Source organism: Acinonyx jubatus, chromosome E1 (assembly GCF_027475565.1).
Source record: "Acinonyx jubatus isolate Ajub_Pintada_27869175 chromosome E1, VMU_Ajub_asm_v1.0, whole genome shotgun sequence".
Taxonomy (NCBI): Eukaryota; Metazoa; Chordata; class Mammalia; order Carnivora; family Felidae; genus Acinonyx; species Acinonyx jubatus.
In genome coordinates, this window is record NC_069397.1 from 57696867 (window position 1) to 57709783 (window position 12917).

Here is a 12917-nt window from a genome sequence, read left to right on the forward strand (position 1 = left end):
CCGGGCTGATTATCCCATATTTGCACGTTTTGGAGGTGGGAAGGCTAGAAGTCTAATGACGGAATTATCACCCTAATGCCTTTTGCTGGCTGGGAATAATCCCGGGGCAACAGCTGCCGCGGGGTTTTTGGCTGGTTTCCTCTAATTGCATCCAGATTAAGGGAGCCCTGCGAGGCCCTTCCCAGCCCTCCAGCGCAGCCTGCCCTCCAGGAGCCCACACATCCAGGTCTCCGGCTTCCGAGACCGGCTGCTCTGAGAGGCGAAGGTGTCACCGGGGCCCGGCGCGGCGCACGGGGGTGTGAGGCGGGGGCGGCGAGGGTGGGCGGCACTTGGAAGGGGTCTTGGGGAGCTGCGGGAGCCGGGAGATGCAGCACGGATGCTTTGCAGCCAGGACCCTCCAAAGTGAGGGATTCCCTGGACCCCCCCCCCCCCACCACACACACACACACACACACACACACACACACACACACGCACACGCACGCACACACATACACAGCAGCCCAAAGGCACAAGGTATCTCAGTAAAATGCACGGATGCTATCCTGCTAGATGGTGAGCCTAGAAGCACGCTCTTTCCCCTTGGGCGTCTCCTGCCTTTACAGGGGAAGCTATGCCCCTGACAGGAGGGCTCCCAAACAGGGTCACTTGGACCCAAGACTTCCCGGAGGTGGTGGCAGACTGTATGGTTTGTCACCCTCTGAATTCCCAGCCGCTGGCCGTCCCTGCGCGGCTCCTCTTGCTAAAGGGGAGGGTCCGGCTCCCCACCCCTGGGTGCTGACTCCGGCCATGTGACTTGCTCCGGCAACGGGATGACAGCAGGTGTGGCCTCCCCCAAGGCTGGGGAAGGCGCCCGTGCATTTCTGCTTCTGCACTTTTGCCTCGAGCGGGGCTAGCTCGCAGGGGGCGGTGTTCGAGAAACATGGCGCAGTGCCAGGTGTGACCTGTCCACCTGGGTGTCACCATCCCGAGCACACCCAGCCAAGACCAGAAGCGCCCAGCCTAAACCGCTGACCCTCAGGTCGCATGCGAGACCGCCAGGCTTGGGGCTCATTTGTTACGCAGCACCGCCATGGCGACGGATAACGGATGCTCCTGTTTGTGTGGATGTGGTGTCTACGGCAGGATCGGTACAGCGCCTGCTTAGCTGAAGCCTTTTCCAAAGCAGACCGGGGGCCAGCACAGAAAGGCACCCCCCTCTCCCCAGAGGCAGAGCAGGTGAGAAGTCCGCCCCTATCCAGCCTGGACCCTGCTGCTGGGCTGAAACAGCCAGCACCCCAGGATCTGCGGGCCGGGGCGGGGGCTCCAGGAGGGTCTCCCCAGAAGGCTCTGGGACAGGAGCCCCGGGAACTTGGAGATGCCAGTGTTGGCCGCCTTGCCTGTGAGAGGACTTGGGCTCACGGGGACCGAGAAGTTTTGAGGGAGGGGGCCGGCAACTTCCTCTCTTCTGTGGATACACATCTTTTTCACGTGGCCCCAGCAGCATTGTTTGCTCTCCAGGGAGGAGAGCTGAGAGCGGGAGGAAGACTTAGTTGGGGCTGTGTCTCCATGACGACCCCTTCGAGGGTGTGCGGGAGGGTTCCCGCCTCCACGATCCCAACGGTTCAAGAAGCGGCCTCCTCGTGCCAACGGCTGCATGGACGCTCTTCGGCTGGCTGGGAACTCTGCCATACCCTCCCCCGTCCACCGCTAGACCCCGGCAGGGGCGATGGCGTCCTGAGTGCCGGCTACATTCCTGCGGTCCACTGCCGTGCCCGACCACCTGCGAAACTGACTTACGGAAGGCCCAGGCTGTGGGCAGGCCCGGGGGCACGCGGGAATCTAGTTCTAGTTCTTTCGGGTGCCTTTGTCTCGGTTGGTTACGTAACGCACCACCACTCCCCTCAGACGTTGTCCATCCTGCCTGCACACATGGCCCCCGGCTGCTCGCTGTGTTCGGTGAGGTGGACCTTGGACAATGTCAATGATGCTCACGTAGAGCCGCCCCCACTACGGGAGGCGAGTCCGACAGCTCCCGGCAGCTCGAGGCTCGGGCTGTTTCCGAGGCATACCAGGAGTATAAAACATCTACACGGACACAAAGCCCTGAGCTTCTCACACCCTCCACCGCTCCCACATCTCTCTGCTCTGAAATCACCGGGCTTTCGTTTTTTGTTGTGTTTCGTTTTTGCAGACATCTTCCTATAAGCCGTGAAGCTGTGCAAAGCAAGACTGGCCTGCTCAGAAAATGGGGCCCGATGACGACGTGTGTCCAGCGTGCAGGGATGTCTCGGGCCGGGCCGGGCCCCCATTCTGTTCTGCATTCCCTGTGCTGCTGGCCGAACAGGCCTTCTGGTCCTTCCTCATCGCCCGGCAGTGTCGCTTGTCACTGATGGTGCAGGGGGAGCCCCTGGGACAGACGGAGACCCAGCCCGCCTGCATCGGCAGGGGGAACCGCCCTGTGCTCTGGTCCCACTGCTTCGGGAGGTGACTCTTCTCTGGGCAGCTGGCGGGGCTTAACTTCTGTCACTTCGAGGCTCTGCTGATGTCATTCACACGAAAAGGTCCCCTTCCTGTGGCCACAAGTCTCTTCTTCCTCGTGTTTCCACCGGCCCATCCCCACCCCCTCCCACGTGCCCAGGACCTGCGCGCCCAGGCGGTCCGACCTATCTGCGGAAACCGAAGCCGTCCCGAGGCATCTTGGGGCCCTTCTTGCCTTCTCTGGGGGGCCTGGGCGAAGGCGTCTCCACCGTGCCCCCATAGGGGCAGCTCTCCCAGCCGGGGTGGTGGCCCGTGCACTCCACGGCGGGTATGTAGCCGCTGTCCCACATGCCGGTCCCGCACGTCTTACACAGGTCGTGCAGGCTGCAGGGGATGCGGGGCAGGAGGCGGAACTGGTGCAGCAGACTCCTGGCCTGCGGAGAGAGGACACGACGACACGCAGTGGGCGGGGCTGCCGCGGGGGGGGGGGGGCAAGGAGGCTCCCGGGGGGCCTTCACCTGAAGGGGGAGCGGGGACAGGGCGACCCCTCTGACTCAGCCCCCAACCGTGGTGCCCGGGGGCCCCGTCCGCCCCACGGCTGCCCCGTGCAGCCTCGGCAGGGTCTGTCTCCCCTGTGGCTGCGGCGCCGACCCCCGGGTCCCTCCTTGCTGCCTTTGAGGGCCGCTGCCAAGCTCACACAACCAGCATCGCCAGCAGGAGCTGGGAAGTGGGGGGTGGCAAAGCTCACCGTCTTCCCCCTTCGTCCCCCCCTCTCCCAAAGCCGCCTTCTCCGCATCCTGGCTCTGGGCGGTGAGTCCGTGAGTGAGGTGCCCCAAAGGGCGGACCCCGTCTATCAACCCCGGGAATCTGTTCAGTCCACGCAGCGAGGGGCAGGCTCTAGTATCCGGGCCTGAGGGCCAGCCCCGTGCAGCCCAGCCGGGCCTCCCAGCCTTGGCAGGGAGCACCCCCCGAAGGACGCGTGGGGGCAGGGCCTTCCTTCGGGGTGGGGGCTGAGCGGAGGGGGTCTGCATGGGAGGCGGGGCTCTGCGTGTGGGGGCGGGGCCTTCGTTCGTTCGTTCGGGGTGGGGGCTGAGTGGAGGGAGTCGGCGTGGGGGGCGGGGCTCTGCCTATGGGGGCGGGGCCTTGGCAGGGAGCACCGCGCTCCAACCAGAGCTTCGGGGCAGGGCCTTCATTGGGGGGGCGGGGCCTTGGCAGTGAGAGCCCCAGGGAGCTCGTAGGGGCGGGGTCTGTATTCCAGGGGGGCTGAGTGGGGTTCAGGGTTGACGGGTGGGCAGGGCCTTGGCGGGGAGAGCCCCCGGGGACCCCCATACGGGAGTGTGTGCCGTTAGGGCTGAATTCGAGGGGGGTGGAGCTTGTGGGGGGCGGGGCTCTGCACGTGGGGGCGGGGCCTTTGCGAGCAGTCCTGGCCTGTGTTGGGGGGGATGCTGAGTGAGAGTCGGGCCTTGGTGCATGGGCGGGGCTTCGCAAGCCTGCTGGGTGGGGCCACGTGGGGGGGCAAGCACACGCTCACCTTCCTGAGAACCAGCTCCCCGTTCATGTGCATGGCCAGGTTTCCAAAGTGCAGGAGCATCTGGTCGGTGGCCAGCTGCTGCTCAATGACGTCATCCCCGTAAATGGCCACGATGGCCACGCAGATGAAAAGGTGGAAGTAATCCGTCTGAGGGGGAGGAGAGTAGGGTTCAGCTAAGGCCCCAGGTGGAGGCTGAGTGCAGCGGTGTGGCGCGAGGCTGTCTGAGTTCACGTGGCCCCGGGCAAGCCGCAAGCCTCTTTTGTCCTCAGCTTCCCCACCTGCACATGGGCCAGTGTCAGCGCCACACCCAAGGACTGCAGTGATGGGACAAGGGGATGGGGCGCGCGCTCCCCACAGGCTGCTGCTGTGTTTGTGGGGAGCCCTCTGGATGCACTCGGTCACAGGAGGCAAAGAACGCGCTCCCTCTGAAGTCTGGCCTGGGCTCATTCCGGTCTATTCACAAAGGTGCGTTTCTCAGGCTGCGTCAGAATACACTCCGGTGGGCAGTGGGGCACGCTGGCAAGAAAGAATTTTCTGGCGGCCACCCATTGGTCAGTGTCTTCCTGCCTCCAGGCTGAACATCCCAACTTCTGCCCCAGAGATGACCCCTAAGTTTCTTGCTAAGAAATCGAGAAGATCCTAACGGAGAGGAGCACCACAGCTTCCTGACGGCCCCCGTGAGCGCTACGATGATCGTGCTGTCTTTCGCGGACTCTGCAAGGACTCCTCCGAGGATCCTGCTGTCCTCCTTGGAGACCGCCTCCCACCACTGCCCGGCAACGCCAGGCACGCGGCAGGAAGCCGGCACCCGGCGGGCTTGCACTTGACTGGGGTGCATTCTGTGTGCTCTCCCGCCCGGACGCTTTGAGAGCGCCCCGCCTTTGACTCCACCTCGATCCCAAGGGCAGAGGAAGAGGAAGCAGCACCAGGAAGCCCGTGTTTAGTCTCCCAGCGTCGACCCGCCAGCCAGATGGAACAGCTAGACTGGGCCGGGCGGAGCCCACAATTCCGGCAGAGCTAACAGCCAGCGCCCGGCCTGCTCCGGACAGACCGTCCCCCAGGCTGCCTGGCCCCTGCCTTTGAACTAATCCGGAATGGACTCGCTTGGTCTCAGAACGTTCCTTCTGCAGCTATGTGAACTCCGGCTGGGGTGGGAGACAGCGGAGTTCCAGGAAGGGGGTGTCCAGCTCCTCTGAGAGGGAAAGGTCGGGAGGACGAGGCGAGGTATGTCCTAAATAGGGCTGGGCAGCAGGACAGAGCTAAGTTCATTCCCAGGACAAGGCCTGGGGCAGCCTAGCCCCCTTGCCCCACGCTAATAGAAAATGGATAGAATAAAGCCTTTCTCTCTCAGGGGTCGCTTTAAGGGAGCCTCCCCCCACCGTGGCGCTCACTCTTGACAAGCATACCCCCACTACCATTATGGGACCACCTCCATGCCCCCGGGGCCAATGTCATCAAGACACTAGGCCAACGTGGACGTAAACTTGTTTAGTGAACTTCAGGCAAGGTGGCAGCCACCAGAGATGTCCACGTGGGCTTCTCCCGTGGTTTTCACGAGATTTTGTGCAACTCGGGGTGTAGCCAGAGCACAGCGATGAAAATCACCCTGCAAAGTGGCTGTGGCTGTTGGGCAACACTCGAGTTCACTCGTGACGTCAGCCTAAACGTGACGTCACGAGGGCAGCCAATTTGCTGCTGGGAAAGCACACGATGAAGCCTTGCGAAGCGGACACGGTTTACAAAAACGACGTGATCCAGCGTCTTGGACCCTCCGTACCAGTGGTTCCCTTGATGAACGCAGAGAGTTCGCCCCGAACGTACCCGCCAAGCACGCCGCTCCAGGCGGGCAGCAGTCAGACCCGGGCGGGGGCGCAAGAGCGGGCGGAGGGCACGGGTGGGCGAGTACATAGACGGCCTGGGGCACCAGCCGTGTGTCTCTGGACTCGCTGCCCCCAGACATGCTCCTCCAGCAACATCAGGAAGGCCAGGGCACGCTGGGGCACGTGTCTGCGGGCCGGTGGGGCTCCCATGTACCTGCAAGGCCTGTGTGACAGGAGCGGCCCGGCTGCCAGTGAGAACAGAGCCGGCTCCTCCCGAAGGGATCCCGGCCACCTCCCGGAAGCGTCAATACTATTTTTTTTTTACAGGCTGATGGATTCCAAGAGACTTGCACATCCGGCTTGTTGCTAATTTGGGAGTTAACGCCCTGTGATGGCCACAGGCTCTCGGGGGCTTTGCAGAAGAGGTGCTGATAACAGTGAAAATGTGCAGAGGGACGGTGGGGCCTCCAGAGGGGCTGCTGGGGACGCAGGGTCTCGGGCTCTCTCCCGGAGCCGTCCTGAGCGAGGAAGGAGGGCGGGGCGGGCCCGGGGGCCTGGTAGGTGGGCACAGGCGTCCTGGGCTGCAGGGGGCCTGCTCACCCTGTGACGCCGTCCTTCACACTGAGTGGCTGTGGCAGCAGGGAGCTCGGCCCCAGAAGGTGGTAATGAGCCCAGCGAGCGGGCAGTCGCGTCTATCTCAGTTCGGGGAGGCGAGCTGCAGGTCTGAAGCCAGCCCCACGGGGCCAGCCGGCAGCTGCGAGCGCGGGGCTGACGTGTGGGTTACGGGGGCAGGCGCCGCAGAGGAGGGGGCCCTCCAGCCGGCGCGCGGGCCCCCGCCCTCTTTGCGGGGTGCGGACGCTGACCAGCGCCCGCGCTGGCTCACCTGGTAGTGGGCCCAGCAGGCCTCCCAGATCCGCAGGGCCTCGGCCTCGGGGAACTCGCGCTTGAAACACAGCAGCAGCCAGCGGTGGCAAAAAAGCATCTGTAGGCCGTCCTCGCCCAGCGACACCAGGTGTTGGTAGAAGCGCAGGTGGGTCAGTCGCAGCAGCTCCCGCAGGTAGAGCTGGGGGCGAGGCCGGGACCCGTGAGGCCTCGGGCTCCACGCCAGGCGCCCGCTCCCACGGGGGCCCTTCCTCCGGCCCCCCCACCCAAGCAGCACGCACGCCGAGCGCCGGGCTTCCGACGGCGGCCCGTGTCTGCACCCGCTCACTTTAATCTGCTGCTGGAATCGGCTAGTTTATCCCAGACTTCCGATCACTTGGGGGCGTGGCCCTGGCAGGGCCAGGCAGAGCAAGGTGCCCGGCTGCGGTGGGAGGGGCCGCACGGCGCTGTTTCTGACACCCCTCCTCCCGGGAAGGCGAGCAGATGATGTGTGGGCCCCGCCCCCCGCCAGCCCAACCACCTCCCCCTCCGAGACCCATCATCTTCCAGAGCTGACTTGGAGCAGGGAGGGGGCGTTTCTGAACCCCAGGGCACTCGATTCCTGCGCTTGAGGTCACCACCCAGTGACGTGGGACAGACAACATGGAGGCTGACTTCAGAGCCATCAGAAAATCATCTCCGGCAGATAATGAGTCACGGGGCCATGTGCTGCGTGAGCCCGTCTGGGGCGAATCGTGTCAGACCCCGTAATCGTCTCCCCAGGTGCCGTGGAAACCTGACATCACAGAGCTGATGCAGAGAGAGGGCAGCGGGGGCAGGGGGACCTGGGGCAGGGCTCTGTGGCTCACAGGCCCCTCCCATGCCAGCAGCCCACCATCCCACTCAAGACGGCCGCTGGGGTGGTCCTGGCCCTCCTAGGGGCTGCTGCTGACCGGCCAGTTTCTGCACACTCCGGCCCGCCACAGGGTCAAGACCGACAATGCGGCCTGCCCCTCCCAGCCGGACGTCCCCACCCCCCCAACCCAGGCACCCCTCACCCTCCCAGCCCTGCCTCCGGGATCCTGATCCCCCTCCCCCCACCCATCTGCGGGTCCCCAGCTGTGCCCTGCTCCCATTCAGTCAGTCCTTGGCCCTGGCATTCGAGCCGCTCCACTCAGCTCCTCCCTCATCGTACGGGACATATCCGGTCCCACAAGACCGGCCGCACAGTGTCAGTGCCCGAACCTGTGCTCAGCCGAGTCTGGGCAGGTCCCGAGTGCTGCAGGGTCGGCCTGATCTGCCTGCATCACTTCCCATCTCCGCCAGCTCCCAGGCCGGGGCTGTCTCTGGGACAGGGGAGCTGAGACCACATCCCGGTGCCCTCCACCTGGCACTCGGCAGGTGACTGGAACACACAGCTGCCTGGTCTGTGCAGGGTGGGGGGGGGCAGGAGGAGGGGGCGAGCTGGCCGGGTGCCGCAGGGTAGGCCTGCTGCCTTGGATGGGGTGTGGCGACTGCCCAGGGGGCCTCAGAAGCCTCCCCTTCCTGCCCACTCAGGCGGCCTGCCGGCCTCGGACTGTGTAGGGAGCAGCCCGGATGCACCCGAGGACCCACTCTGTGAAGCACAGGGCCAGGTGTGATGGGCCTCCCTTTCCTCACTCCACCAGGGAGCCTGGGCTGGGATGCCACCTGCAGGGAGGCAGGAGGCCACCAGGGGAGGGGCCTCGATGCACAGCCCAGCCTGCAGGGGGCATGGGGTGGGGGTGGCAGCCAGCATCGCGGGACTCCGAATAGCGCGTGTTCCTCCCAGGGAGCCGGCCGGAGCTAAGCCCCCAGGCCCCGTAGGCAATGCCCACCCTGGCTTTTCTGCTTCCTGACCCACAGCAGAGACCCGGCAGGAGGTGTGCTCTCTCCCGGCACACTGTGACCCTCGGCCCCAAGCCTCACCAGCTGTTTCTCCATATCCTCGTCCCGAGGAGAGCTGACGAAGATCGTGTTCTGCATCAAACCCACAAAGCACCAGAAGGTGTCTGATTCATCCAGGACCTCGGCCAGGATGGGCGCCACCAGGTCTGACATGCCCTGGGAGTAGCCGATGGCGGGGTTGTAGACCGCGTAGTTCAGCAGGATCCTCCTGGCGACACAGTGCAGAGTGGTCAGTGCAGCCCGCCCTTGCCGCACCCTCGGTGGCATGTCACCCAGGGTGGAAGGACCCGGGGCTGCCAGGGATCCCCCCCTTCGCTTCGATCGAGGATGAGGAAGGCCGCTCTGGGGACTGTCTTCAGACTCTAAGGCAATGGAGTGGCCTATAGGCCAGACCCCCAGAGGTGGAGTGTGGGTCCAATGTTCTTCCCAGTGCCTGCCTGTGACAAAGGGTGGGCTGGCGGGGACATTTTTATGGGCTGCTAATTTTGTGCAATTATTTGCCAGGCAGCAGCGTAAGGTCAAAGATGCCAGCCTTGGGCTCTGTGTGGCTTTATGGGCTGGAGGACCACCAGGGGAAGGCTCCCCCCGGGCTTAGTGTGAACCAAGCAAAGGCAGGCTTGGTGGATGCCCCGGGGAGTGCGCGGCCTTGCTGGTACCCGGGGAGGGGCCTACAGGGCTTCCCGGGGACGCCGTGGCCATGCGATGTTGACTGACGCAGCCTACAGTGGCTAATGTCCCTCTGCTTTTGGAGCGTTGATTGTACGAACCTGGGAGAAAGCCCCCAAGCCGAGCAGAGGCTACACGCTACTGCTGCCGTTCCTTGACTTCCCGGACAGACGGACGGCCGATGGCCGAGGAGGCCCCGTGGGGTAAGGTGACACTCCCAGAGAGGCAGACGAGGCAGTGAAGTGGGGAGGGGCTCTCCTCCCCTCGGGAAGGAACCACACTGGCCGGGGGAGGTGCGTACCTCATGCTCTCCACGTTCGGATTGTCCTCCCCCCGGAAGAACTGGTTGCTCCGATCTGTCCGGACCACATCCTTGTCCACGGTAAACTGCACATTGCGCCAGAACGCTCTGTGCTCTTCAGGGGTCATGGAGAGCCTGGCACAGAGCAGGGCACCCGCCCAGGGCTGAGGAGCAGCACACACTCCTGGCAGGGCCTGCCCCTCCCAACCCCTGCTCTCGATGGGGGCTGGGTGTTTCTGATGGGGGCTGAGTGTTCCCTATGGGGGATGGGTGTTTCTGATGGGGGCTGGGTGCTCCTGATGGGGGCTGGGTGCTCCCGATGGGGGATGGGTGTTTCAGATGGGGAGTGCATGCTCCCGATGGGGGCTGGGTGCTCTCAATGGGGGCTGTGTACTCCCGATGGGGCTGCATGCTCCCGATGGGGGCTGGGTGCTCCCAATGGGGGCTGGGTGCTCCCGATGGGGGATGGGTGCTCCCGATGGGGGATGGGTGATCTCGACAGGGGCTGCGTGCTCCCAATGGGGGTGGGTGTTTCCGATGGGGGCTGAGTGCTCCTGATAGGGGCTGTGTGCTCCCGATGGGGGATGGGTGCTCTTGATGGGGGATGGGTGCTCCCGATGGGAGCTGGGTATTCCCTTGGGGGCTGCGTGCTCCTGATGGGGGTGGGTGCTCCCAATGGGGGCTGGGTATTCCCGATGGGGGCTGTGTGCTCCCTATGGGGGCTGCGTGCTCCCGATGGGGGCTGGGTGCTCCTGATGGGGGCTGTGTGCTCCTGATGGGGGATGGGTGTTTCCGATGGGGGCTGCGTTCTCCCGATGGGGGCTGTGTGCTCCCTATGGGGGCTGCGTGCTCCCGATGGGGGCTGGGTGCTCCTGATGGGGGATGGGTGTTTCCGATGGGGGCTGCGTTCTCCCGATGAGGGCTGGGTGCTCTCGATGGGACTGCGTGCTCCCGATGGGGGCTGGGTGCTCTCGATGGGGGCTGCTTGCTGCTGCGGCTGGCACACCCTCCAGCCCCCTCCCCCCCTCCACTGACTTGGGGGTGTGCATATCCGAGGCTTTCCACGGGTCCCCAACACAGCCTGGGGTCAGCCAGACCCAGAGAGACCTCCCCAGTCCGGCTCCAGCTGCCTTCCCCCAACCCGCCCCTCCCCGCCACCCCAGCGTTCCTGGCGGGATGTCAGTGCCTAGTTAAGTCTGTTGAAAAAGAACTCTAAAACCTTGACACAGAGCTAAAGAGCAGCGCTGCGGATAATGACGGCACTTATCCAAGCCTATCACTCCGTGCCTGGGACCCATTTTCGAAAGAAACTCTGGGTCACGGAACGTATTATCAATGCGGGATTGCGCCTCAAATTGCCTTTGCAGCTGACATGCCCCTGGGCGGCCGGGGCGGGCGGGTGGCCCTTACCTCTTCTGCTGGATCTCGGCGTATTCCTTTCGCTTCTGCGCCCGCAGCGCCTCCCTCTCCTGCGACGTGGACTCGTGGCTGTAATACCGCAGCAGGAAAGGCCAGACCTCCCCCCGGATTGACACATCAATGCCGCCGAAGAAAATGGCCTGCAGGAAGCGGCAAAAGTTGGGGAGGGGCCCAAACAGGGCCGCTCAAAGCACCCCCAAATCCCCGGAGATTTGTGTTGTGGTGGCTTTGCGGGGCCTTCCTGACAGCTGATGCCTTGATTCACATCGCTGCAATTTGCACATGTTTGGAGGGGAGAGTGGAGGCCCTCCATTCCCATACAGGAGACAACCAGGCTCATTTCAATGTCAATGCCCACCCTGGTGTGGCGCTCCGACGAACGTATCGTTCTCACGTCGCGGCCTAATCCTGGTTTTGGAAGCGCCGCATTGCGCCGCGAGCTCTTCTATACAGGCTGACGCGGGGTCCCCCAAACCCGCTCCGGAGGGTTTCCTTTTCAGCGCAGCCCCTTTGATTGCTACATGGGCGCGTTCACACAGCCGCTCGCGCCGCGCCTCGGCCGCCCGCCTCCCCCCTCCCCGCGGGCTGGCTCACCTTGCGCAGTTTGTACTCCTCCTCCACCTGGCCCAGCTCGTTCAGGTGGTGCAGCCAGGCCGCCACGTCCAGCCTCTTGTACACGCCCTCCTCGGGGTGCGTCTCCGAGGAGGGCAGCTTGGGGCGGCGGATGGAGAACTGTATGCACGTCTTTTCGTCGGCGACCTGCTGGCCGGGAAGACACCTCGGGGCGCTGTGCACCTCACTGGTGCCCGCCCTCCCCAGGACGCCAAACACCCCCCCACCCCCACCCCCCCCCCCCTCCTGACGGCAGCGGGGCGCGCTCTCCCCTGCACGCAGACCCCGCTTGGGCGAGCGTAATTAGCCGCAATTAAAATGAAAATACCTTCTTCTTAACATCGATCCCTCCCCTCCCCCTCGTCCCCCCGCGGCCGCCCAGGCTCCCCGGCCCACTCCCACAGACCGACCGAGACCGCGGCCCCCTCGCCACCGCCCCCACTCTCTCCGCGACCCCGGCCGCAAAAACGGAATTAATGCCTCGTACGGCCCAACTTCCCTCGGCCGGGAGGGCCTGCAATAAATTACATGTGATTGGCCACAGACAAAGGGGCCGCTGTTCCGCGAGCAGGGAGCCCGCCTGTCAGGTTGTCTCCACGGGCAGTCACGAATCCGGGGCAAAACTGCGGCTGACATTTAATTCAAAAATCAAAGGTTGCTCAATGTAGGGGGAAAAAAAAGCCACGCTAGTGTAATGAGGGAAGCCAGCAGGAGGCTCGGTGGGAAGGAAGGGAATCTGAAAGTCAGCCCCTTTCTAATAAGCACATACAGTATCTTGAACAGATAATTAAAGAGCTCTTATTACATTTGTATGTAGATTGAGCAAAATATGGCAGGAAGCCTTGTCAAAACATGATTTTTCAAGTGCACAGCACTGACTTTACAAGAAGCCCTGGGCACAGGCTTCAAATCCAAAGTTGCTGCCCTCTCAGCCGCCCAGCGACCGCGGACAGGCTCGGGTCACACCCCTCCGAGGCCTCCGCGCGGGGAAGTCCCGGACCCTCCCCGCCGTGGGAGGGAAGAGGAGGGGAGGGAGTCTCGGCAGCCGGGCGACTCCCACGGCGGGGCCCTCCGGTCGCCCTCTGGGCTACCTGGTCCTTGAGGTGCGTCTCGGTGCAGTATTTCCACTGCTGAAACACGTCGCACAGCTTGTCCAGGCCGCCGTGGTGGAAGTGGAACACTTTGTACTGGCTCTCCCGGCTGGCGATGACCAGCTGGCCGCTGGTGCAGGCCTCGTCGCTGCGCGGCCGTCGCAGGGGGAGGGAGAAGGGAGCAATGAATATGTAAACGCCGGGTTTTATTTCCAAGTCCAAGTATAATC

At 64.0% G+C, this 12917-nt stretch overlaps 1 protein-coding gene across 4 annotated transcripts in view; it reads right to left on the reverse strand.

The window, feature by feature from the left end:
• Positions 1–302: 302 nt before the first annotated feature.
• TBC1D16 (TBC1 domain family member 16) overlaps positions 303–12917 on the reverse strand; it is a 73049-nt gene continuing 60434 nt past the window's right edge. For 2 of the 4 annotated variants that reach the window (XM_027052573.2, XM_027052572.2), the window contains exons 5-12: positions 12688–12835; positions 11579–11746; positions 10976–11124; positions 9566–9700; positions 8620–8806; positions 6695–6874; positions 3992–4138; positions 303–2894 (exon numbers count right to left, since the gene is read on the reverse strand). In XM_027052573.2, coding sequence (XP_026908374.2) covers positions 2646–2894; positions 3992–4138; positions 6695–6874; positions 8620–8806; positions 9566–9700; positions 10976–11124; positions 11579–11746; positions 12688–12835 — 1363 coding nt within the window. In that variant the 3' untranslated portion in view covers positions 303–2645. The remainder of the gene's footprint in view (positions 2895–3991; positions 4139–6694; positions 6875–8619; positions 8807–9565; positions 9701–10975; positions 11125–11578; positions 11747–12687; positions 12836–12917) is intronic. The other 2 variants (XM_053212798.1, XM_053212799.1) reach the window with 2 other exon arrangements.